This window comes from Mytilus trossulus, chromosome 2 (genome assembly GCF_036588685.1).
Source record: "Mytilus trossulus isolate FHL-02 chromosome 2, PNRI_Mtr1.1.1.hap1, whole genome shotgun sequence".
NCBI lineage: Eukaryota > Metazoa > Mollusca > Bivalvia > Mytilida > Mytilidae > Mytilus > Mytilus trossulus.
In genome coordinates, this window is record NC_086374.1 from 102789049 (window position 1) to 102815473 (window position 26425).

The 26425-nt window shown below is 32.0% G+C and overlaps 1 protein-coding gene and 1 pseudogene across 1 annotated transcript; one reads left to right on the forward strand and one right to left on the reverse strand.

The window, feature by feature from the left end:
* Positions 1-2098: 2098 nt before the first annotated feature.
* LOC134705598 (fibrinogen C domain-containing protein 1-like) lies at positions 2099-8438 on the forward strand. Its single transcript, XM_063564321.1, has 2 exons — positions 2099-2253; positions 8112-8438. Exons 1-2 carry the CDS (start codon positions 2145-2147, stop codon positions 8348-8350), a joined length of 348 nt encoding a protein of 115 aa, XP_063420391.1. The 5' UTR covers positions 2099-2144; the 3' UTR covers positions 8351-8438.
* A 5425-nt stretch (positions 8439-13863) lies between these two features.
* Positions 13864-20724, reverse strand: LOC134705599 (uncharacterized; annotated as a pseudogene).
* Between the last annotated feature and the right edge of the window lie 5701 nt (positions 20725-26425).

Sequence of the window (26425 nt, forward strand, 5' to 3'; positions counted from 1 at the left end):
AGCAAGCGAAAAAACTTTGCTAAAATAAATTTGTAACAGTAAATTAAGTAAATAGTTATCAAAGGTACCAGGATTATAATTTAGTACGCCAGACGCACTTTTCGTCTTCATAAGACTCATCAGTGACGCTCATATCAAAATAGCTATAAAGCCAAACAAGTAACAAGAACTATCTTTAACAAAGATATCCGACGTATTTGAATTTGAGTACATGTGTAAAACTATCATTTCAATAACCTTCAGAAGCACAATGACATGATGCAGCTAGGACCTCTTTAATAAAATCTCCATCTAAATGTAACTACAAGAAATTCTTTACTAAGTCTGGTTATATAAAGGCTAAAATATATAAGAATATTGTGATGACAACTACAAATTTTATTTGTCAAAAAATCCAGTGCAAATAACAAGAAACAAATATGCATTTACTACTGTTTACATTAAACTTAATTGATGGTTAAAAAAAGCTAGAAACTATTGGTCTTTCTGTTTACATTCACCAAAACCCCGCGAAAAACTCACATGCGTAGGTGCGTTCTAAAAGTCATGTACGTTCGTACAACAAAGTTTACATTAAAAATATATAATTATCCCGAATAAACAGCTGTCATGGATGCAAAGAGCTATTGGAGAAATTATTTTAATAAAAATATAAATCTTTGTAACATCTAGTTCAAAATTTATAGTTTTTCACTTGCTTTCCATCACGATATAATTTTCCAGACGTTTTTTCAAACACAACCAAATCACCCACCATGACAGCATTTAGTCCAATCACAGAAAGGATTTTCGAGCATGCGTATTATGTTGCCATAGGAAAGCGTTTTTAAGTTCAAAGGGCATAAACCGAAGCTATATCGACTACGTCGGAAAAAGTTGAAGAGCATGAGGATCCAAAATTCGCAATGTTGTGCAAAATACAGCTTAGGTAATCTATGCCTGGGATTCAAAAATTCTTAGTTTTTCGAAAAATAAAAAAAATTGAAAACAGGAAATTTATAAAAATGACCACATAATTGATATTCATGTCAACACCAAAGTGCTGACTACTGGGCTGGTGATACCCTCGGGGACGAAACGTTTTAAAATACTTGACGATGCAATTGTCAATTATACATTGGGAGACACCACAACATTTTGTATATTTGGTCTTCTTTTTTGAATTTATGTGATGTATTGTTAATTTTATTTATATGAAAACGTAAAATCACAAAAATACCGAACTTCGAGGAAAATGCAAAACGGACAATCATAAAACAAATGACAAAATCAAAAACTCAAACACAGAATTTGACAACAACTATTATTCTTAACTTGTTGATCAATCGATTTCCATCTCTTTTTTCTTAATTTACGTAAAATGCAGCAAAAACATTATTTCACCTTCTTTGTTTTGAGTGTGAAGGGTTGTTTGTTCGACTGGGTCAAATGAAAGTATGAAAAAAACATTTTGATACTGCTATTATTAGCAGAGTCTTAATCTAGAAATGGTTAAAATGGTTAAGGCATAAGTTATATTTTAGATATTATCAGACATTTAGCTTGCAGTGAAATAATTGCTATTATTGTATAGCAATATAATATTTCCCACGGAAAGTAACCAAAAGTTAGCGTGCAATAAATTCCAATATTGCACTAGTGCAATGAATCTTCAGAATTCATGACGTCATCAACGACAAAATATGAGTTTAAACCAATTTTTACTTTCAAATATTATATTGCTGTACAATTAAAGGGTTATTGCACGAATATTGTGCAATATTGTTCCTCGTAGAACATATATTGCACTCGCAAGCTCGTGCAATATAAAATTCTACTCGGGACAATATTCCCCAATATTCATGCAATAAAATTGTTGGGTTTTTTTTACCAGCAAATTAGAATTTCAATACCTTACAGTTTAAACAGGTTTAACTAATTCATTGAAAGTTAATTGTTTGGACAGTACTGGATTAGTTGAGGTTGTTAGGTCTGAAACTCTATGGACTGACTGTACAGCATCTAATAATTTGTAATTAAGTATTTTAAGTTTGTTTTGTTTTGGTTTACTATTATTGTGTTATACTTCTGTCCTTCATATATTAAAAGGTAACGAAAATCTCAACTTGTTGACCAACCAAAAGAATTACCAATTGCGTATAGTGATGGAGGACTTCCTTGGATACACACCTTATGCTGTTTACGACACTTTTTCTGTTGGTTCAGAAAATGAAAGATATAAACTTACTATCGGCGGGTACTCTGGAAGTGCAGGTATATTCTTTAATTCTCCGTTTCAGAATCTAATGAGTTCTGGGTAGTATTTTCCAAAGCATTGTGATTGGTTAAAAACGTTATAAACAATGAAAATTCAACCAATGACATTATATTCATTTTGGTGTCCGAACAATTGGATCACTCATAGTCCTTTAGATTTTGCAAAATCAAATTATAAAACGTGTACCGTGAAAAACAATAGTTTGATAAACACATATTTGTATTATACATATACAGCGTAATGATAAATTAATAAGGCAAATGACAAAATGAAATACACATTTATACATGCAATGGTAAGGAGAATTCTCATACAATGATTAATTCAATAAAATTGAGAATGGAAATGGGGAATGTGTCAAAGAGACAACAACCCGACCAAAATAAAAAAACACAACAGCAGAAGGTCACCAACAGGTCTTCAATGTAGCGAGAAATTCCCGCACCCGGAGGCGTCCTTCAGCTGGCCCCTAAACAAATATATACTAGTTCAGTGATAATGAACGCCATACTAATTTCCAAATTGTACACAAGAAACTAAAATTTAAATAATACAAGACTAACAAAGGCCAGAGGCTCCTGACTTGGGACAGGCGCAAAAATGCGGCGGGGTTAAACATGTTTGTGAGATCTCAACCCTCCCCCTATACCTCTAACCAGTGTAGAAAAGTAAAAGCATAACAATACGCACATTAAAATTCAGTTCAAGAGAAGTCCGAGTCTGATGTCAGAAGATGTAACCAAAGAAAATAAACAAAATGACAATAATACATAAATAACAACAGACTACTAGCAGTTAACTGACATGCCAGCTCCAGACTTCAATTAAACTGACTGAAAGATTATGATTTCATCATATGAACATCAGGCACAATCCTTCCCGTAAGGGGTTTAGTATCATACCATCATAACATATATGAGAAGAACATAACCCGTGTCATGCCAACAACTGTTTTTAGAATAAATGTGTTTAGTTCCGACGCAAAGACCTTATCGGTGACTCAATATTAACGCCAAAATATGCAATCTTTAATGACTTGACAGTATCGTAATTATATCCCTTCTTAATAAGTCTATTCAAAGGTTTTGTAAGTTTATGAGGTGAATACTGACACCTTTGTGCTTTATAAAGAATATTTCCATAAAAAATTGGATGTGAAATACCTGAACGTATAAAAAGTCTGCATGTTGAGCTATATTTACGAATGACGTCTTTATACCGATGATAAAATTTAGTAAATGTTTTGACTAGTTTGTGATATCGAAAACCCTGGTGTAATAATTTTTCAGTAATACATAAATTTCTCTCGTTAAAATCTAAAACATTGTTACATACACGAGCGAATCGTACAAGTTGAGATATATAAACACCGTAAGATGGTGACAAGGGAACGTCACCATCTAAAAACGGATAATTAACGATAGGAAATGAAAAATCATCCCTTTTATCATAAATTTTAGTATTCAGCTTTCCGTTAGTGATATAGATATCAAGATCGAGGAAAGGGCAGTGGTCATTGTTAGTATTAGCTTTATTTAAAGTAAGTTCACCAGGATAAATTTCATTAATATACATACTGAAGTCGTCATTATTGATAGCCAAAATATTATCCAAATATCTAAAAGTATTATTAAATTTGTTTATCAGATGTTGTTTTGATGGGTCTTTGCTATTTTTTGTCATAAATTGTAACTCGTAACAATACAAAAAGAGGTCCGCAATAAGTGGTGCATAGTTAGTCCCCATTGGAATTCCGATAATCTGACGATATACGGAATCCCCAAAGCGAACAAAAATGTTATCTAGTAAAAATTCCAGGGCATATATAGTATCCAAGCATGTCCAATTAACATAGTATTTTTGTTTATTGCTACTAAAAAATGACCTAAAAGAGTTTGAACATATATATTCACATTCTGATTTTTTGAATGCCCATTTAATTAGGTGTGTGAATTTTTTCTTAATGAGAATGTGAGGCAATGTGGTATACAGGGTAGAAAAATCAAAACTTTGAACAGATTCAAAATCACCAATATAAGCATGCAATTTATCAAGTACTTCCAACGAGTTCTTGACACTCCAAAAGTAATTTATTCCACTATTTGCGAAGGCCTTATTTGAACAATTTATTATAAGGTTTTTAATTGTACCAAGTGTGCTGGTAAGAATAATAGACAATTTAGTAGTTGAACAATGGCTTGAAGACGAAATAAATCTATATTTGTAAGGGGTTTTGTGTAGCTTCGGAAGCCAATACATAGTTGGGACTTTCATTGTATTTGGCTCTGCTTGTAAAGCGGTGGCTAAAAGTTTATGTTTGTTACAGATTTCGTTTTCTGAAAATAGAGTCAGTTGGAATGTTGGTGAATTGGTGATTTCCTTTTTCAGAACCTCAATATAAAATTTACGTCAAACAATAATAATATTATTAGCAGCTTTATCGGCCGGGACAAAAACAAATTCCTTGGCTAGTTCTTTTAGTTTATGTTTGATACGAGAAATAGGTTTATTGTGGTTATTATTAATAGTAAAATGTTCTTTAAAATGTTGAATACGTATATCAACTATCTTCATTACTGAATTAAAAAAAGAGTCCAAAGATTTTTTGTCAGCTTTTTCCCGTTTCAAACATGCATTTGTCCAGAAAATAGTGTTGCAACTGTTTTCCGTCATAATCGTTGATATTTTTAACAGTTTAAGTAGGTTTTTTAATGTTGTTCTGATATCCTATCTGTATTCCATGATTAGATTCCGCCAGATTTTCAGTATACACAGACACATATTAATTTTAAAATAACATACAATATAAATTCAAATAAAGTTTAAAAAATAAGAAAAACAAAAACGAGTCGTATATTACGTTAATGAAGACCAATTTAAAAAAGATAATAGTTGAATGACATTAGAGGTCAACATGCAGTCCTTAGAACGAATACTTATTATTAGGGTTTATACAATATGTCAAGTATAAAAAAGGATCCTTCTTCGAAGCTAACTTCTAAAAAAAACAAAAACATTAATATACGACATAAAACGACAACTGACTGACTATGCAGTAAATTGAAATTAAGATGTAATTTTGGTGATGTCAGTTTATTTTCGACTTATGAATTTGAATGTCATTTCCTTATCATTTGGTCTTTGTTGTAGAGCTGACAATTATCCCACGTCTTATTATTTTTTTAAATAGACTTATATTTGTGTTTATGCAATGATACATATAAATGGCAACACAAATCACACAAAACTATTGAACAGCTTACAGACTGCACTAAAACCCAACTCATCAAAAAATAAAGAACCTAGAATGAGACAAACAATAAGGAACAGCCCGTGATCGACATAGAATGACTTGTAAAAGGCACAACATATTGAAGTAATAAACTAGCTTCAGACGATACACCTTAGTCTGAAAAAAAAAAGTATGACACAATTAAAGAAAACCAACACGTTGCAACTATCAACAGGATATTCACTTATTATAACAAGGCTATGGACTACAGTATATAAATTGAAAATCAGCATCAAAATATGACTGCAATCACATGAAACAACATTATTAGACATACAGTTGTAATGTTGTCACGTATAATGAATATCTTAGGTGGTTTCTACTACTAGTATATTGAATACAAAAAGGTTGTTGTCCCTATACCGATTTTCATAATTTTGTGAATTTTATTCCATTGGGCAAAAATATTCGTCGTACCTCTGGTGGTTGTTTTTTTTATATTAGCAACACTATTTTATATATTTTGATAAAAAAAAAAAAATTACCATATTTCATATTACAATTGACACATTTCATCATTTAAACGTTAGGCCACACCAATTTGATTCCTTGTTCGACGGACCCGCCCGCACCTATTTTTATCAAAACAGATTTTTTTTATTTTTATTAAATTCCCGCTTCCCGCATCCGGAAATGAAATCATGTCCATTTCCCGCATCGTTTTTTTGTAAATATTATATAAAGATCTCAACATTTGTTTTTTAAAATCACAGTCTGGCCTTTTAATATATAACGATTTTAAACCTACCAGCACCCCACAACACTGTAAATATCTGCGATAATATTTGTTTCAGCATGAAACCAATTTATTTCAAGCGGGAGTGCTCCGATATAAATAGAAATACCAGTACAGAACAAAACGTTGGTTTCTTTCCCCCTAACTTATATTCCCTATAAAAAAATGTAAGTTGTTAAAATAAAGTACAAAGAACTTCTGAAGGATTTGCCTTCAACTGCAATTATAATGCATGGTGACGGTCATACCAGCTGCAGGTTGGTGCACTTGTCCTGGTTGATTCAGGGACCTGTTGTTCAGTAGTTTATATCGTTTGACAATTGTTGATGTGGTTTACACGGGTTCATAATTTGGTATTTGCCCGTTTGGAAATACAATTTAGATCGTTGGTTTTCCTGTTCGAATTGTGTACAATAGTAAGTTGTGGTCCCTTATAGCTTGCTGGTTGGTCTTGATCAAAGCTCTGTGTAAAAGGCCGTACTTTGACCAATGTTTGTAATTATCAGGTTGGGACCAACCCTCCCTCCGACAAGGGCCTTGAAGGATCTTGAAGGGGTCATTTTACCATGTTTACTGTTGAAGAAAAGAAAATAGAAATACTAAGGATTTGTACAGTGCTACTATATAAAACCTTTGACAACTTAGAATTTTTGACTCAAAAAGAGGAGAAATACATTATATTTTAAACAACTTTTCTAAAAGAGGGATGGGTCCACTTATTTTGAATAATATTAAACTGTTAAAGTAAATGTGTTAACATGGTTAAAGTCCAGGAATATTACAAAATTCTTGGACATGTTTTGACCATTTAGTACCAAATAGTATAGTTCTTTTTGAAAATATAAGCCCTTTTGTACTTAAAGTGTTTTTACAAAAAAAAAAATATTATAACTTATTTTGACCCCTCATAAAAGGGATATTCATAACATTTAGGGGTTGTTCTGAACCTGATTATGACTTGGATGGAGAATTGTCTCATTGTCAGTCACACATACATACCCAGATTTAATTATTCAATTATTTCTTGTTGAACAGGGAAAAAATACTTCATAAATTAAAGAAATGTCAAGGTACAAGTGATAAATCAAGTTTTAATACAGTCAAAACCTGCTATTTTATGTTTACAAAAAAAAATATAATCGCTCGCCTTTACATTTGAAGCTTCGCCTCAAAAATTTGCAAATTAAATATTTTATATTAAAATTTTCAAATCGCTCGCTCGCCCCAATTTTTGGAGTCCAAAAATCCGTAGAACAAGAAATTAATTTGGTGTGGCCTTAATTGTATCGACATAGCTTTTTGGGACAAAAGTTTAGGAACTGATTTAAAAAAAAACTCATCTATATACTCGATGGGACTTCAGACTTCAGAAATGTCGTGTAAAATATTTTACGTCTGCCGAACACTTTAAAATGAATCTATGAAATATAAATTATAAGCACAAAGATATTATTGTATGTGGTCCGACTTTTTTGCCGTTGAGTTTAGTTAAAAAAAAAAAAGATAATGAAATCAATGAAAATCCCACGAACCAAATGCGGACTAAAACAACTTATTCTAAAAAAAACATACCCATTGCTTGTTTTGTCTACAAAATACTCATTCATCAAGAACGCTCGAAACAAAAAAGCTGTATAGACCAAATAATTTAATAAGCTAAAAAGCATTGATGACCCAGAATTCCATAAGGTTTTGAAAATTACATCTTAGGAAATTAAATCACGGGATAGAAATCCAAGTATGAATTTTTCCATCTTCCAAAAAAATGTAACTTTCGTTTAAATTGATGTACGTGATCCATAGCCGAGTCAAATTTCTTATTTCAGGTGATTCTATGATCGACCATAACGGTATGAACTTTGCTACATTTGACAATGACACTTATCTCTCCCCAATGTGTGGTGGTTGTCCTGTTGGTTTTTCTGCAGGGTACTGGTATCGTTGCTGTTTCGATAGTCATCTGACTGGTCAAATCGTAGAGGGAGGTGAAGGCATGTCATGGTTAACATGGACTGGATATCAATCATTGAAGACAGCCTTGATGATGATACGACCATGGAATTGATCAAGTTTTTCTTTTAACAATACAACTGATGATACTTAAAAATCAATATCATTGCATTTCTTTAAATTGCAAGGCAAGATTTATGGAAATCAATTTATGTATTAACTATTATCTTTTTCAAACGAATCATTTATTGTCGGACTCTGCATCGGTATCGGTTTTGATGGACTGTCAGTAATTGGCCATACGATCAAACATTTATTCAGTGATTTAATTCAAAATTCTTCAACATAAATAAACGCATCATCGATATTTGGCTTAACATTTTGTACACCAGACGATTGTTTCGTCTACAAAAGACTCATCAAGGACGCTCGAGTAAAAACAAATACCCGCTTAAGTTATCATCGTCAATGAATACACTGATGGACTTTAAAAACGAAACACATGATAAGTGTTTTTATTCTTATTTTCAAATATGCAAATAGATGTATTATCTCATTGGCACTCATACCACATCTTTCTATATCTATAAACATCAATTTCATTTATAACTTCATTGTATAAAATAGTTTTCAGTTCAAACGTTAAATTGAGTACATCATGGTTATTATTCAAATCTTGTGGTATGCAATGCAAAACGTGTTTGTCCCTTATCGATTTATACGGAAGCTTTTTAGGGGCATTCTAATTCACTTTTACAATGTGTTTAATATAACATATTATTAATTTGATATAACAAATTATTTTTTTGATAAAACAGATAATTGATTTGATAATACAAATTATTAATTTGATAATACAAATTATTAATTTGATAATACAAATTATTAATTTGATAATACAAATTATTAATTTGATAATACAAATTAATAATTTGATATAACAAATTATTCATTTGATATTACAGATTATAAATTTTATATAACAGGCTATTATTATTTGATATCATAACGATTTATCAATTTTCCAAAAAAGGAAATTTGATATGTCGAATTATTTATGAATGGATTGGCGTTCCACGAAACTAAAATATCTCAATAGAACTATTCGTTTAATTTTGACTTGTAAATATGCAATGTAAATTGATAAAATATGCCGCCTTTTCTGCCTTATACTTGTTCCCATATACGAAATTGATAGTCTCGAAAACTGTCCAAATAAAGGGTAAAAAGGTTGGTGGGCGAGTTATAAAAACATTAACTCTGTAAATTGAGTTTTGAATATGCATTAGGTATTTGTCACATCATGTCAAATGAACAATAAATTAGTACACGTAATGATCCAGTTTTGGTTATGCAATCTTTTAAATTAACCATTACTAGAACACCCCCGCGAAATCGCGGGCATTCAGAGCGTAGTTTAAAGTATGTATGTAAAGTGTTGTTGGAAGAATTTTGTAAAATATTAAAGGACTAGAAAAAAAGTCATAAGTTATTGGAGGGGGATAGAAGGGGTCCTGATCACGAAATCTCGGGTTTTAAAACATGAAATCCCGAAATCCTGGGCTTAAAAAAACAAAATCCCGAGGTCCCGAAATCAAAAAAAGTAATTCCTGGATCCCGGAAGGATCAATCCCGAAATCCCGAGTTTAAAAACACACGATCCCGGAGTCCCGATAAAGGTCATATCCCTCCTCTTATTGGGGACAGGAAAATGCTTTTTTTTATCCTTCTTCCTTTATTTCCAATATTCCCATTTTTTGTTTTTTTTATCAATTTCGATATGAACTTACATTTAGTTTGTTATGAACATTCAAGTAAGGAGCCTGTAATTCAGTGGTTGTTGTTTGTTTATGTGTTGCATATTTGTTTTTCGTTAATTTTTTTGTAAATAAATAAGGCCGCTAGCTTTCTGGATTGAATTGTTTTACACTGTCTGTTCGGGGCCTTTTAAAGCTGAGAATGCAGTTTGGGCTTTGCTCGTTGTTGAAGGTCGTACGGCAACCTATAGTTGTTAATATCTGTGTCATATTGGTCTCTTGTGGAGAGTTGTCTCAACATGGCAATCATACCACATCTTCTTTTTTTTTGTAATCAATGAATTTTGTAAAAGATTTAATGAATGGAGAATTTCAGAAAAGGAATCAAAAGTTCACATGAATATTTTTAGCGCTTATCTGTAAATTATGAACATTCATTACTATATAAATATAGTGTATTTACTTTCAATTCTAAGTTTACTAATCGATCCATAGTGGTCATTGATATAGTATACATACCCTCTCTATTTAATAAACTCTGTGACTGCCGTGGATAGTAAACTTGATAATGATAGCAGATATAATTCTGAAAATACACTTTATTCTTTGTATATGTATGTTCAAAGTATACAGAAAAACGCTAACCGGAAGTCTAATCTAACTTAAAATTTCGCCCAATGACGGGACAATATCCGGATGCCTTTTTTCTTGTTTTTCTCCAAAAATAACTCAATCTGAATAATCATATGAATGGATGACAAATGGCAATATGCACTGTACTTATAGGACACAGAACCGTGTTGATTAATTTATTGTGGAAAGAAGAGAAGCGACACCCAAAATGAGGTCTTCTCGTTTAATAGTATAGATTATGATGAAATTATAACAATGGTAGAAATAATCACAATTTGTCATATTAAATTGATAATTTGTTATTGATAATTTGTTATATCAAATTGTAAAAATTGAATTAACATGGCTCTAAAAGTCTTCCGTAGATTTATATGTCACTGTCGACGGTAATGAATGCATGTAACCATAGCATAAATGATTGACAGAAAAGTAAACCAGTACTGTTAGGAATGTTTTGAATTCGGTTTTGTACCGTCTGATTGGCATTTGTTTCTGCTAATACAATGTGTTTTATCAGTTATGCAGTTTTATTTTAAGGGCTCAAAATGATTGTATGTAGATACACTCATCACAGATACGAGGACCAAATTAAGCATAATAATAAGTTTTGCCAAATACAGCTTAGGTATTCTATGCCTGAAGTAGAAAAGCCTCAGTATATAAAAAGAAAATCAAAAATTTGTAAACAGTAAATTTATAAATTGATATTGGACATTTTAGCATATAGAAAAAGTGAAATATCACGAATACCGATCTTCGGTAAATAATCAAATCGCAGAGTCTCTTATAAATTGGCAAAATTAAAAACTTAGGCACAGCAAATTAACAACAAAACATCTGTATGTCGTGAATCTGTCTACAATAGAATTCAACGACTTGATTAGCAGTTGACATTGCTCTGTAAAGATGTCTCAAAAATGTTATTTTCAATGAAGTGGCTTTGTCATTAAATTTTGAACTTCTTATATATGTGTTTAATTATCGCAGGGAAACTAGTTAAAGCTTATTCGAAACAGAAAGTTTTTGGTAACCATAAATAGTAATTATATGAATATAAATTGGTAAAAGCAAAAGTACCAAAATGTGTATTGTGTTTTTAAAGTTCTTCAGTATATGGATAAAACTGTATGATAGTTTAATGAAGTTAATACCTATGGTCAATGCAAACGCAAAGGTCGTACAGAGACGACATGGTAAAATTCTTCTGCTCTGCATCCGTTACCTTCCATACGAGTCCCCACTCATTATATATCCTTAGTCACAATCGATAATACGTCCCAATCGCTTAATCTTTAATGGTAAGATTGCTTGTTTTTTAAGATCAAAGGCCGCTAAAACATGCCACTTGTGACATAGGAACAAACACACACAAACATACTATCGGTAAATCCACCCGTGATAGGGCAGTTAAACGTATGTACGTAGTATCGTTTGTAGTTGTTTTCCTCTTAATTTTGTTTGGCCAGGTTTTGTGTCAGGAGCATCCTCCGTTTATGTATCAATTGAGTGTGAACATGTACAAATGCAGGGTAAGATATTTTAATGCCATACAAATGAACAGGGGATATACAACTGTTGTGAAATTGAAATTTGTCAATTTGATAGAAAACAACACTTGAAAAAATTACAAGCGTCCAAAACATATTTTTATCGGGATTTTATTTCATCTTGATCTCAAACGCCAAATATTTGATAGCCAAGGATGTGTAAGAACTAAAACAGTTGAAGAGCAATATATGAACAACAAGGTCCTAGACATGTGTAAATTCCTGTTAAACTACTCAGTCCTTTGGTCGTGTGAAACAAGACCGGATATTTTTTAGAACATTGATATAACAAAGATAAAAACAATCTGCATTGTAATCTCCTTCCTCTGGCAATGGTTTTAAATAATAACCTTCTATACCTTTTACACTGTGTACCCACTAGTTTGGGGACGAAAAAGAAATGTTGGAATAAAACTAGCCCTACTTTGTTTCATAAAAGTATAAAGACAAATATCATCACTTACGAATGAAAGAAAACTGTTCGACAAAATTGATGGTATCAGCTTAATAATTGTGAATTTTTCATTTCTATGTACTTATATATAGCAGCAGTTCTTGTCCATTTAGTTTTGATGTGTTTTGTTATTTGATTTTGCCATCGTGATTATTGACTTTTCGAATTGATATTCCTATATGTTCAGTATTTTTGTGACTTTAATTTTTAATACTCGCTATAATCCACAACTAAGAACAAAAACTGTCAATCATAAAAGATAGATACACATGACAATACTTTACAGTTGAATTCTGGTCACGGAGCATAATATTCAAATCAATTTGGCTTTGTAAAATAGAGTTACCAAATGTTATTAATATAAACAATTTGGGTTCAAGATATTTTATATGTTTAATGTCATGAATGAATGATTATCAGGGTGTTATGAAAAATTTCCTACCGAAAGAGTTGTGTTGTGCATTGTTTGAAATACTAAGGATGGTATCCCCCAGTATGGGGTTTGTTAATTGTTGAATGCTGTACGGTGACATATAGTTCTTTATTTCTGGTCTTTTGGTCTCTTGCAATCATTCCATATCTTCTTATTTTTATATAAATATAACAACATGTAAAAAAATTCGCAAAGCATTTATTGGTAAAGATTTAAAGTAAAAGAAATTTGAATTTTTGCAGGTAAAATAATAGCGGTGATTTGCATGTATGTCACATGATCATGCATCTGGCTGCATAAATATGTTTTAGTTTTTAATTTTACGAAATTTACAATCTCAGCCTTCTCAACTTATGCCAATATGCTTCTTATTTTCTTTCATGTATGCTAAACTTTCAAATAATATAAGTTATATGGCTTGCTACTGACCCCTCACGGATCCAAAGTCGGTGAGGTCAAAAACCGAAACTCTCATGGATTTTTTTTACCCTCCATGGATTCAGGGGGGTCAGTAGTGAATTGTTAACGAATTAATCGCAGAAGGAAATTTAGCTGCTAAGTTGTGTATAAAATACAACGCAATACAAAAACATAAATCGATGACGTCGTCATTAATTGTACCATGACGTCATGAAACCCATATGATATATACTAACTATATGTTGGTCAATATAGGGTTAACATAACTGCGTTTAACCAATTATATCGTCATAACTTATTCGAAAATGTGATGATGAATGGAAGTAACTGAAAAGTTTGCTTAAGGGTTAACATATTTCTTTCAACATTCATTTTGAAATTGAAAATTGTTCAATTTATTTCGAATTGTAGATGTCATGAATCTGTTTTCTAATTCGGAATTTATTATGCATGAATAATATACACAAACTTAAAGAGTGATGTCAATAAAATAATACCCTGAAAAATTTACCATTCTCTACCATCTGTAGAGTAAAATAAATCCATCTGCCGTTGTCAATCCTTTTACAACTTTCTTTGTCCAACAAATGATCTCGCTGGTCTTAGTATTCACACTTAAGATAATTTCAGCTTGGAATGGCGGAATGATATTCGAATAAAATAGTTTTTATGTCAAATTGAGATGTACCCAAGTAAACAGTTTTGTTTCTATACTACTTTGAAACGCACAATCGTTACAAAAAATATTGTACCTCAGATTTTCACCTACGGCTAGTTATGAAAAAAACAAGCGCATTTTCGAGCATCATAAAATGATTTCATTATCGCAAAATCATAGAAAAAATTGTCCATTTAAAAAAAAAATATATGATTGAAAACGGGTCATTGTTATGGATAACTTATATCTTGATGAAGATACATATGGAGTTTACAAAGAAGATATAGAAGTCAAAACGTCTACAGTCGCCCATACAAATAGGTCAGACGATTTGATATTTCAGATAACGCTTCTTCTATAATTAAAGTCAAATGGAAACAACTTATTTACATATACATATACATTTCAGGATATATAATAGTAGATAATATTTGAGTGAATATAATATAATATAAAGCCACTTTGAATGTTAGCATGTAAAGTATATGCTATCTGCTTAAAATCCAGTTCCAGCAATGTCGTCAGGAATATCAGTTGGACTTCGGGTGTCAGCTAGCAGGTTACTGTTAAACTTGGATCTGTGATTTAGCTGCTCACATGTAAATACAAACTGCCAAGTAACTACAGATTCTCCTGGTTTAACTGAAAAATAAAGATGTTGTTTAACTGCCAAGTAACAACAGATTCTCCTGGCTTAACTGAAACATAAAGATGTTGTTTAACTGCCAAGTAACTACAGATTCTCCTGGCTTAACTGAAACATAAAGATGTTGTTTAACTGCCAAGTAACTACAGATTCTCCTGGTTTAACTGAAACATAAAGATGTTGTTTAACTGCCAAGTAACTACAGATTCTCCTGGTTTAACTGAAACATAAAGATGTTGTTTAACTGCCAAGTAACTACAGATTCTCCTGGTTTAACTGAAACATAAAGATGTTGTTTAACTGCCAAGTAACTACAGATTCTCCTGGCTTAACTGAAACATAAAGATGTTGTTTAACTGCCAAGTAACTACAGATTCTCCTGGACAATATAGATATATTCCATTAAGAAAAACTTTTTATTCAAATTAACACAGTTTGAGACATATGTTTTGTGCAAAAAAATCGAAATATTACAACAATTATACTAGGGAACATGCATACTAGCACATGATGTGAATGTTGAAATACTCAAATGCAGTTTTAATTATTTCTATATTTTCTCGTTTCTTCCGTGATTTTAAAAATGTGTTGATATAATTGAGTACCCATACGATATAAAAGAAAGAAAGGAAAAACACCTTTCTGCAGAAAAAAAAGTTTATTGAAATATTGTTCAGATTGATGAAAGAAAATTCAGTAATGCGAATGCGTTTCGAGCAAACGAATATTTCAAGCGCTATTTTTATTATCTTGGACTCGATGGATATGACTGCGTGTTGATTTAGTCAGAAGGTTATCATTAGCTGAGAAGGCCTTGTTTTTGGTACTTTGTAGAATCTTTGAAAATGTACTTTGTAGAATCTTTGGAAGAGGGACAAAAGATACCAAAGGGACAGTCAAACTCATCAATCTAAAACAAACTGACAAGGCCATGGCTAAAAATGAAAACAGACAAACTGAAAATTTCACGTAGATGAATGATTACTATAAGTTTATAATCGCAACTTACTAAATACACGCCCAATGAATATTTGTTGTTTTTTTTCTAATTTTCAAAATTTGTAGAGCAACGTCAACTTATGTTTTATGCAAAAGTAATGTGAGATCAATTAATCTAAAAAAAAAACCTGTTATCTCTCGTTTGACTGTTGTCTCTTCCGACCATGTTGAAGCAGACGTTCTTTCAAACATTGTTGATAAGGATGATGACGCTGACGCCGACATGATACCAGCTGTTACACCTGCTGTCATTTCCCACTTAAACGCAAAGGAATAACTAGTACTCTCAGTTTTGGACTTCCCAACCTTGTATTGGAAGGTATGCTTGTGTTCTGCTGCCGGATCTATAATCATATTAATGATTTTCCACTTTCCAAGTAAGGTTGGTGCACCATAAACTTTCCTCCTTTGTGCATAATGGCATCATTTGCACTATCGATACAGAAAAGAGCGCCTCCATGACGGTCCCGGTGTAGGACAAGTTCCGTATTGTTTCCCGGGTTCAATCCTCCGCCATACGGATGTATAACTTTACCACTGGCTACGTGTCGTATGTATCCCCAATGATCATCTTCAACATCAAAGGCAAAATGTGTTTGGTCATGTGTTCCTTCGTATAAAACTAGATTAGTGTCATTTCCAGGATTCGATTGACCTTTTAAGTGATGTAAAAATTTACCACCAGATTTGTGCTTTATAACAAACGTTGCCATGATCTAAACGTTGAGACCTGCAAAAAATAATAAATTACATTCATTAAAGAATTTTGATAATAAAAAAAAACTTATATTAGATGCAGTGGGACAAAGGAGGTTTATAATGGAATAAAAAACTACTGGTGTTTACGTCGCAGAGATAAAAACAAATATTTCTGTTTTCGATTATAGATAACAATAGATTTGCAAGAACTCTTCACTTATTTTTGTAAAATTGCTATTCGCAACAACATAAAACAGACAGGTAAAATCTTCTATGAATAGTAATTATCAGTAATATACACGTAACAATAAATCAAAAGTTTTGAAAGTATTTGAAAATTGGTCTGCAGGTATGCATAATAACTCGTAAATATTTGTCGAAGATTGCCGAAAATCAATCGTAATAACCCGTATAATTATAAACCATACATAACTCGTGTTAACTTAAAACAACTAAAACATGCCAAATCGTAACGATCCGTAATGACTCGGACGAGACATGAGATGGCACATTTACTGGAGCGAGCGACGCGAAATGTTTATAAAACGATGGATCATGCAGTTATATTTTCACTCACTTTGAAAAATTGCAAATTATTGAAAAAACCAAGGTTTTATTGATGACAGTGAAATTACAATACATATGAAGCATTTTGTCCCCACTACATATAGTCTTTTATTGATTGTTAGTGGTAACCTCACATCAGGCACCCATGGCTGTCACGTATTAATGGTTGAGTAAGCCGGTGTTACCCTAACAAGAAACAGTTTTACAATATACACCCGTTTATGTTCATTTTAATTTTAACCCTTTTATAATATGTAAACATTTTTTTACATAAATAAGGCCGTTAGCTTTCTCGTTTGGATTGTTTTACATTGTCTTATCGGGGCCTTTTATAGCTGACTATGCGGTATGGGCTTTGCTCATTGTTGAAGCCCGAATGATGACCTATAGTTGTTAATGTCTTTGTCATTTCGCTCTTTTGTGGATAGTTTTCTTATTGACAATCATACCACATCTTCTTTTTTATATGACTTAGCAAGTGTGACTAAATTCACAGTTTCAGATTTGAAGATTTTTTAGTTAAAGTTTGGGAAAAACTTTGTTAAGTTTTTAACAATGCATTGTATGTTTAAACAAATAAAACTAAAGTAGAAAAGCATCCTGTTTAACATAACCTTGATCATCCCTATTCTGCATTCGATTCAAATGTAGTAAATGTTCTTAAGCAGAGAAAGGCACATCCTTTTCAGAACAAATTTTATAGTTAACAACTAGGTGAGAACCATGGTTTGACAATAGAAAAAAAGAACACGTGGTATGCGTGACAATGAGACTTATCTCATTTCAAGTCACAATGTGTATTAAAATACACAATTATAGGTCAAAGTACGGCCTTCAACGCGGGGCCTTAACTAACAGCAAAAAGCAAGTTAAAGATGGGCCCAAAATGTAAAATAAGTCAACCGTGAAATCAAAAGTTCTTATCAATATTTAAAAAAAAAAGAGAGAAACACTTATGAACTACACCAACCGTTGAACTACAGGTTCCTGACGTAGGAAAGGTGGAAACAAATGCTGCATGTTTAAACTTTTTAACAGACGCCAACATTTAATCTAACCTGAACGAGTAGTATAACGCTTCGGTGTTGACATGAATATCAATAATGTGGTCATTTTAATAAATTTCCTGTTACAAAACTTTTAATTATCGAAAAAATAAGGATCGTCTTCTCCCAAGCATAGATTACCTTACCCGTACTTGGCACAACTTTTTGGAATTTTGAATCCTCAATGCTCTTCAACTTTGTACTTGTTTGGCTTGATGAATATTTTGATATGAGCGTCACTGATGAGTCTTATGTAGACGAAACGCGCGTCTGGCGTACTAAATTATAATCCTGGTACCTTTGATAACTATTTACACCACTGGGTCGATGCAACTGCTGGTGGACATTTCGTTTCCGAGGGTATCACCTGCCCAGTAGTCAACACTTCGGTGTTGACATGAATGCCAATATTCTGGTCATTTAAATAAATTTCCTGTAACAAAACTTTGAATTTTCGAAAAATAAGGATTTTTTTATCCCAGGCATAGATTACCTTAGCCGTATTTGGCACAACTTTTTGGAATTTCGGATCCTCAATGCTCCTCAACTTTGTTCTTGTTTGGCTTTATGAATATGAGCGATACTGATGAGTCTTATGTAGACGAAACGCGCGTCTGAAGTTCTAAATTATAATCCTCGTACCTTTGATAACTAATAACAACATATTGGGCAATATGCGTAATTATTTCTTCATAGGCGGTAATGGTAACATTTTCTTCTGTTGCTCAGCCCATATCGTAAACTTGTATAAGTATGATGGCTTGTTTCGAAGCTGAGACATGTTTACATATGTGGTTAAATTTTAGGGGTACGAAGTGTGATTCATTTTTCCGTAAATAAGCAAACCCCGAGTATCCTTTTGCGATGCGGCTTCTCATGGTAAAAAATCCCATTTTTAACACAATAAGTGCTTTAAAAATTTAATACTTTGAACAAATTTAATAGCTCCATAGTTTTTACACATTTATTCTGTGTTCCCCCAACTTTCTAAATTAACACAAATGATTCAGCTCAGTCATTTGTTTTTTATAGAAATGTGTCAAATATAACCACACAGAGATTTTTCGTTTACACGTGACTTTTGAGTTCCTCATTTCAAGGCGCATTAGAGATATTGTCCCATATAAAGACACACTATAAATTATCAATTGCAATGACTTAATTCACGCATTAGGAAAGACTACAACCATCATGAACTTGACTTTATAATTACAGTTCTGCATTGTCTTAAACTTCCTTCTTTTTTTGAGTACAAAAATATTTATCTAGATTATTGACGTGTTCTTATGTTAGTTTTAATACAAAAATATCAACTGTTACGTTCTCATTCAGGGTTTGAGGGTTTGTTTTGAAAATGTTTGAAATACTTTAAACGACGTGTTTAATTTATGTAGGTGCCTCCTTGACTAGTATTGGGCGGTATGAATGGCTTAAAGGGATAGAAACTACGATTTCACAAAATTATAAACACGTTTTAATAAAGATGCTCAAATCAAAGAGATGTACTAAAAATAAGCAATAAGATCGCTAGAATGTTTTCATACACTATAGGATTGTTAATAATTGATCATTCGTATCGTGTTGCGTGTCTATTCATCTCATTAATTATGCATGGGGTTTACTTTTCGGACGTTGCCGACACAGCGAGTGAGAATAACAACGATATAAATAGATATTAACATGATTGTGCTTTTTGTTTTCTTACTTATTTAAAATAAAAACTCTATATTTAACTACATATTTGACGCCATTCATCAAATAATGTAAATAAATAAAATAATAAAAAGCGGCAGAATATTCCAACTAATAATATTAATCAAATGTGCAGACATTTAAATCAAAGCGTTTTATATGAAATCGGTTTATTTGCAAAAAAGAGTACATGAGTTTAAAGAGATACTTTCATATTAATAATATCTTTAATTTCCTAATAAGAAATATGTTAGATTTAGAATTCAAAAATATTAAAAATTTGATAAACATTTGTACTATACATCACGTTAAAATGTCAGATTTTAATTGGCGAGGGAGATAATTTATTCTATCCAATGGCTGGGCGGAGATAATTTTTTTTTACTGCCACCCTCTGGTGAAAACCGATCAAAAATCCATAATTTTAGGAACAATGAATTTCATCTACATCAAATAATCAAAGTTCTACGTTTTGGCACATAAATATCAAAATTATAAAAAAAAAAAACATATTGCTTCACTTGTGTAGATTTTTCGAATGCCCGTAACGTTGTCATGTACGTGACGTCATTGTATAATACTTTGAGTTAAGAATTCAACTGTATAAGATAATCATGAAAGAGCATTCAGAATAATAAATTAAATAACTCGTAGCTGAGAGGGTGATAGAGCAGATTTGTACCCCTTGAAAAAGCATTGTCACCTCGGTTGACAATGTTTTCACATGGTAGTAATTTGCTCTTTCACCCTCTCAGCTATGTCTAATTTATATAATAGTGTCTTTTCCGACTGTTTTCCGTTTTTTTACTATTTAGTTAATTTAAAAAATACAATTATACTTACCCGTAACTGCACAAGTAGACACGATGTGAAGTGACTTCACTGTAAATGATAACTTGTATCTGAATATAGTTCAGTTCGGCTTGAAATTTATTATGAGAAGGGAAGAACCAGCGTGATTATTCTGATTATGAGTTCTTGTATTTATACTAAACTTATTGTTTTAAGCATTTCTGAAGATATGAAATTTTATCGAAAATGTCTCATGTTATTTATCACCGTCTTATAATTTGATTCAAAATTTTGTAAGGAGGTGTTATGTAACAATCTACAAATATGAAAATAACATAAAAAGATTATTTTTCACCATCGGATCAGGAAAGTTTTGATAGCATTTTAACATTTGGTACATTTGGTACCGTTAATTTTATTACTACCACTGGGTCGATGCCTCTGCTGGTGGACTATTAGTCCCCGAGGGTATCACCAGCCCAGTAGCCAGAACTTCGGTACTGGCATGAAAATACGGATTTATTGTGTTATTAAAATTTACTGTTACAAAATATTAGAAATTATTATAAATTAAGGAATGTATCTCCCTCATGCAAAGCTCTGATTCTTTTCACGGATTTGGCTAAACTTTTTGGACCTTTTGGATTATAGCTCTTCATCTTTTATATAAGCTTTGGATTTCAAATATTTTGGCCACGAGCATCACTGAAGAGACATGTATTGTCGAAATGCGCATCTGGTGCAAGAAAATTGGTACCGTTAATTTTATTAACAAAAAATCATTCTTTGAACGTCCTTAACAAAGAATCTTCCTGTCTAAAATTACAGACTATTAAAAGTTTTCTTCTCCAAATATAAAATGAAATTACATATTTCATGATGTTTTATTTTTTGTTAAAGCATTTCTGAAGATTTGAAATTTGATCGAAAACGTAACATGTTATTTATCACCGCCTTATTTGATACAGTGTTTTTGTAAGGAGGTGTTATATAATATTCTAAGAATATGAAAATAACACAAAAAGATTATTTTTCACCATTGGACCAGGAAAGTTTTTGTAGCATTTTAACAAAAAAAAGGCATCATTCGAACGTCCTTAACAAAGAATCTTCCTGTCGAAGATATTACTGACTTTTAAAAGTTTTCTTTCCTAATTATAAAATGAACTTAACCATTTCATGATGTTTAGGTTTTGTATTTGTACCTTAACATATACAATGATAAATAAATTATGTTTTTGTAAATCTCCTAAAGGTCATTGGATATATAAAAAAAAGTTCTGTGTGCTTTAGAAATTAAGTCTATATGACAATTGTGTGGTGCTACGTAAATATTTTCTTCGAAATGATGTTATTGCGCCATAGCTAAAAAGGGGAAAAGACAAACAGACAAACACAAGTATTCATGCATATTCATCTCATTAATTATGCATCGGGTTTACTTTCCGGACGTTGCCGACACAGCGAGTGAGAATAACCATGATATAAATAGATATAAACATGATTGTAATTTTTGTTTTCTTACTTATTTGAAATAAATACACTATATTTAACTACATATTTGACGCCATTTATCAAATAATGTAAATAAATAATATAATAAAAAGCGGCGTATTATTCCAACCCAAGATTCTCCAACAATGGCGATATAATACACCTATTATTACATTTGTATCACTTAAAATCGTTTGAATCAAATTGTTAGTTGCTGCTTCTGCGCTATGCATGTGACATTAATGCATCAGTAAAACACAGACCTTTCTACTCTGAGTTAGATTAATATGTCATGTACACCACGTGAATCCCATTTCAAAAACTTGAAAGATAAGACTCACTGCATCGGTTCAGTACAACGCAGGTTAAATAGCTATTACTAGTACTAATTCTATAAAACCGAATATTCGAGACGAAAGCAAGTATGTATAAGAACAAAAACAGTTTAAGATCGATATGATCAAAAAGATTGATACAAATAGCTAAATCCATCAAAGGTAAACTTTGCCTCAGGGAGTTGAAACCTTAGTTTTATCATTTCAAAATTTTTAAACGGCCATTTTGAAAAATAAAATTGAGAATGGAAATGGGGAATGGGGTCAAAGAGACAACAACCCCACCGTAGAAAAAAACAACAGCAGAAGGTCACCAACAGGTCTTCAATGCTTTGTATAAATCAAGCTAGGACCCATGTACTGACTACTGAGATGATGATACCCCAAAAGGGACAGATAGTCCACCAACAGAGGTATTTACACAATGCTTTGTATAAATCAAGCCAGGACCGATGTACTGACTACTGAGATGATGATACCCCAAAGGGACTTATAGTCCACCAACAGAGGTATCTACACAATGCTGTAAAAAAATCAAGTTCAAGCGTCCGAAGCGTTTATTATATTTTTTTTCCCTTACATTATTATTCGTTTATTTATACTTAAGATCCTGCAAGAGATAGCATACATTAAAATAGATATCCCTTACTGAAATGATTGCAGCAGATCAGCAGCAAGTTTGCAGAAACAAAAATGTTTCCAGTAAGATTGCAGGAAACACTAGAATATAAGGGATGTTCGCAGATAGATTGCAGTAATCTTTGACATTTTTATATGTTTGCAAGAGCATTGCAAGAAACTACATAAAACGACTGAGCATGCCTATTGGTAACTTCCTGTAAGATAAAGATTTGAAATTTGAAAATTATGGTGATGTTTGTGTCATGATGTATATTGGTGTTCAGGAAATAACAGAAAATTAGCTTCCAAAGACATTATTTGTAAGTACAAATTCATCATAGAATTTACAATTATGAAAGTCATTCCCTCCACAGATTTTTGCATGAATGTTTAAAATACATTTTCAAAAATGTACAACCATACAATATACAGTACTCCCTTATAGGCTTAGATTATCGCTAACTAAATATTTTGTTGTAATTCTAGTTGAATTTTGTAACAATCTTAATCTAACTATAAATTTCAAATAAACTAGTTCGCAGCAGACTTGCAGGAAATGTTTACAGGAGGCTGATTTTTGTCGAGCCTGCAACTTTTGTTGCAGAAAGCTTGACATAGGGATAGTGATCCGGCGGTTGCGGTGGCGGCGACGGCAGCGGCGGTGTTATTTAACTTTTTAAAAGCTTTATATTTCAGAAGGTGGAAGACATGGATGCTTCATACTTTGTATATAGATGCCTCATGTTACGAAGTGTCCGTCAGTCACATGTCAAATGTCCTTGACCTCATTTTCATGGTTCAATTACCAAAAAAAAGTTCAGATTTCTTGTAATGTTGAGTTCTCTCTTATTATAAGTAATATGATAATAATGCTTGGTGTGTGCGTACCTTGCAAGGTCATTGTGCCCGTCAGACAATTTTCACTTGACCTTGACCTCATTTCATGAATCAGTGAACAAGGTTAAGTTTTGGTGGTCAACTCCATATCTCAGATACTATAAGCAATAGGGCTAGTATATTCGGTGTATGGAAGGACTGTAAGGTGTACATGTCCAACTGGCAGGTGTCATCTGACCTTGACCTCATTTTCATGGTTCAGTGGTTATAGTTAAGTTTTTGTGTTTTTGTCTGTTTTTCTCATATTTTATACAATAGATCTACTATATGTGTTGTATAGAATGATTGTAAGGTGTACATGTCTAGCGGACAGATGTCATCTGACCTTGACCTCATTTTTATGGTTGAGTGGTCAAAGTTAAGTTTTTGGTTTTTGTTCTTTTTATCTAATACTATATTTGTTGTATGGAAGCATTGTTAGCTGTACATGTCTGCCTGGCATGGTTCATCTGACCTTGACCTCATTTCTATGGTTCAATGTTCTTTGTTTAGTTATCTTGGTTAATGTTAAGTTTATGTGACAGTTTTTAATAAAGCTTTATACTTAGGACTATCAACATAATATCAATGATAAGTAAAGAAGGCGAGACATTTCAGTGTGTGAACTCTTGATTCAGTAAGGGATATGCTTAAAATATAAAAAAGTAAAAGTATTTCGTCCCTCTTTTATAACCTGCAGTAAATAATAAAAGATATTCAATACAGAATATTCATATTACTGTAGACGAGATTGAATGCAACTGCAAAAAAGTTTAACCTAAGTTGATAGCTTATATGAAAATAATATGTAAAGTTTACGTAACTAAGACACCAACACTACCAAAACCAACTTATCTCAGGGTTAACCCACATAAATGTATAGTCAAATTCTTAATCTTTTTTCAAGAAAAATAGACAATACTAAATTGCATCTGTAATCTAAGCTTTGGTGGCTAAAATTACAATACTTGTATCAACAAACAAGGTAATTGACTTTGCAAAGATATACGATCCTTTAACTAGGTTAGAATTTTTCTATTTTTAACGTTTTAGTCATTTTCGAATTGTAAACATACAAAATGTTGACAAAAAACACACGAGAAATATCAATACAAGAAAAACACACGAGAAATATCAATACAAGAAAAGCACACGAGAAATATCAATACAAGAAAAACACACGAGAAAAATCAATACAAGAAAAACACTTAATGTAACAAAACGGTACGCTAAATAAAAAAAACACTAGTATACTAGTAAACAAAACAAGAATAAGAAACAATATTCCAATGTTTATCCAGATGGCTTTGCCCTAATATTATACCAATTGCTTACAAGGTTTTACCCAATTGTAGTTTTTATTCATCTCTACAAACAGATCAACTGTGTATTTTACACAACTTCGATTGTGTCTCTTTGATATGTTTTCCACCGAATATTTTTAATTTCACTCATCTTAAAATATGGTATGCGATTGTTTTATTTCCATTTCAAACACTGATATTGAATAAATGGTCTTCACGCTAACAACATTTTACTGGAACAATAATCTAAACTGTGTTACCAGTTGATCAGTTTGTAGATGGGATACATACGGAAATTGGGAAAAACTGTTTAAGTAACATTTATAGTAAGAGGTGAAGGGTTTCTGGATAAAGTCATTAATTATACATAAAACATGTAACAAATATAACAATGTAATACAGGAGAGAACAACAGTTACAAATCACACCAACCACTAAGATGGCCAACACCCTCCAACAATTATTCCTCATTTAAAAAATAAAATAAATTTGAATGGCAATACCACTGAAATTTTGTTGCGTAATGTTATTGTACTTCGATAATGAGCTAATCAAATACTTATATTGTCTATCATACATTTTGTGCTGAACACAAGTTTTTTTTAGAAAATTATGAAACTACTTAGTAATATAATCGCGTGTACAGACAGAAGCGACTAAATTGAACAACCAATAGCGTAGTTCTGTTTATTATTTAACTGTTACGCGCAAGGACATGCATCAAAAGATAGATCAGGAGAAACTCACCAGACAAAATGCGGATTATTACAATGGATGATCAGTCTTTTTTCCACCTACATTGATCATTGTTTTATTCTTAGTGTTTAACGCCATCTCATTGATGAAGGTAACCAGAATAACCCGGACTACGATACCTAATTATACAATATAGATTTTTTCAGTACTATTGAAACAAAAATTGGCAATATGACATAGCTTCTGTGTTTACTTTTACTTTTTTATATTTTAAGCATACCCCTTACTGAATCAAGAGTGCACACACTGAAATGTCTCGCCTTCTTTACTAATCCTAGATATTATGTTGATAGACCAAATATAAAGCTTCATTACAACTGTCACATAAACTCAACATTAACCAAGAAAACATAACATTGATCCATGAACCACGAAAATGAGGTCAAGATCAGATGAACCATGCCAGGCTGACATGAACAGCTAACAATTCTTCAATACAACAAATATAGTTGACTTATTGC

What these genes read in the sequence shown, in the direction of transcription:
- LOC134705598 (XM_063564321.1), top strand. Translation starts at nt 2,145, where the DNA reads ATGGAGGACTTCCTTGGATACACACCTTATGCTGTTTACGACACTTTT. An exon ending in CGGGTACTCTGGAAGTGCAG is followed by an intron (nt 2,254 to 8,111) that starts GTATATTCTTTA and finishes TTCTTATTTCAG; the next exon opens with GTGATTCTATGATCGACCAT.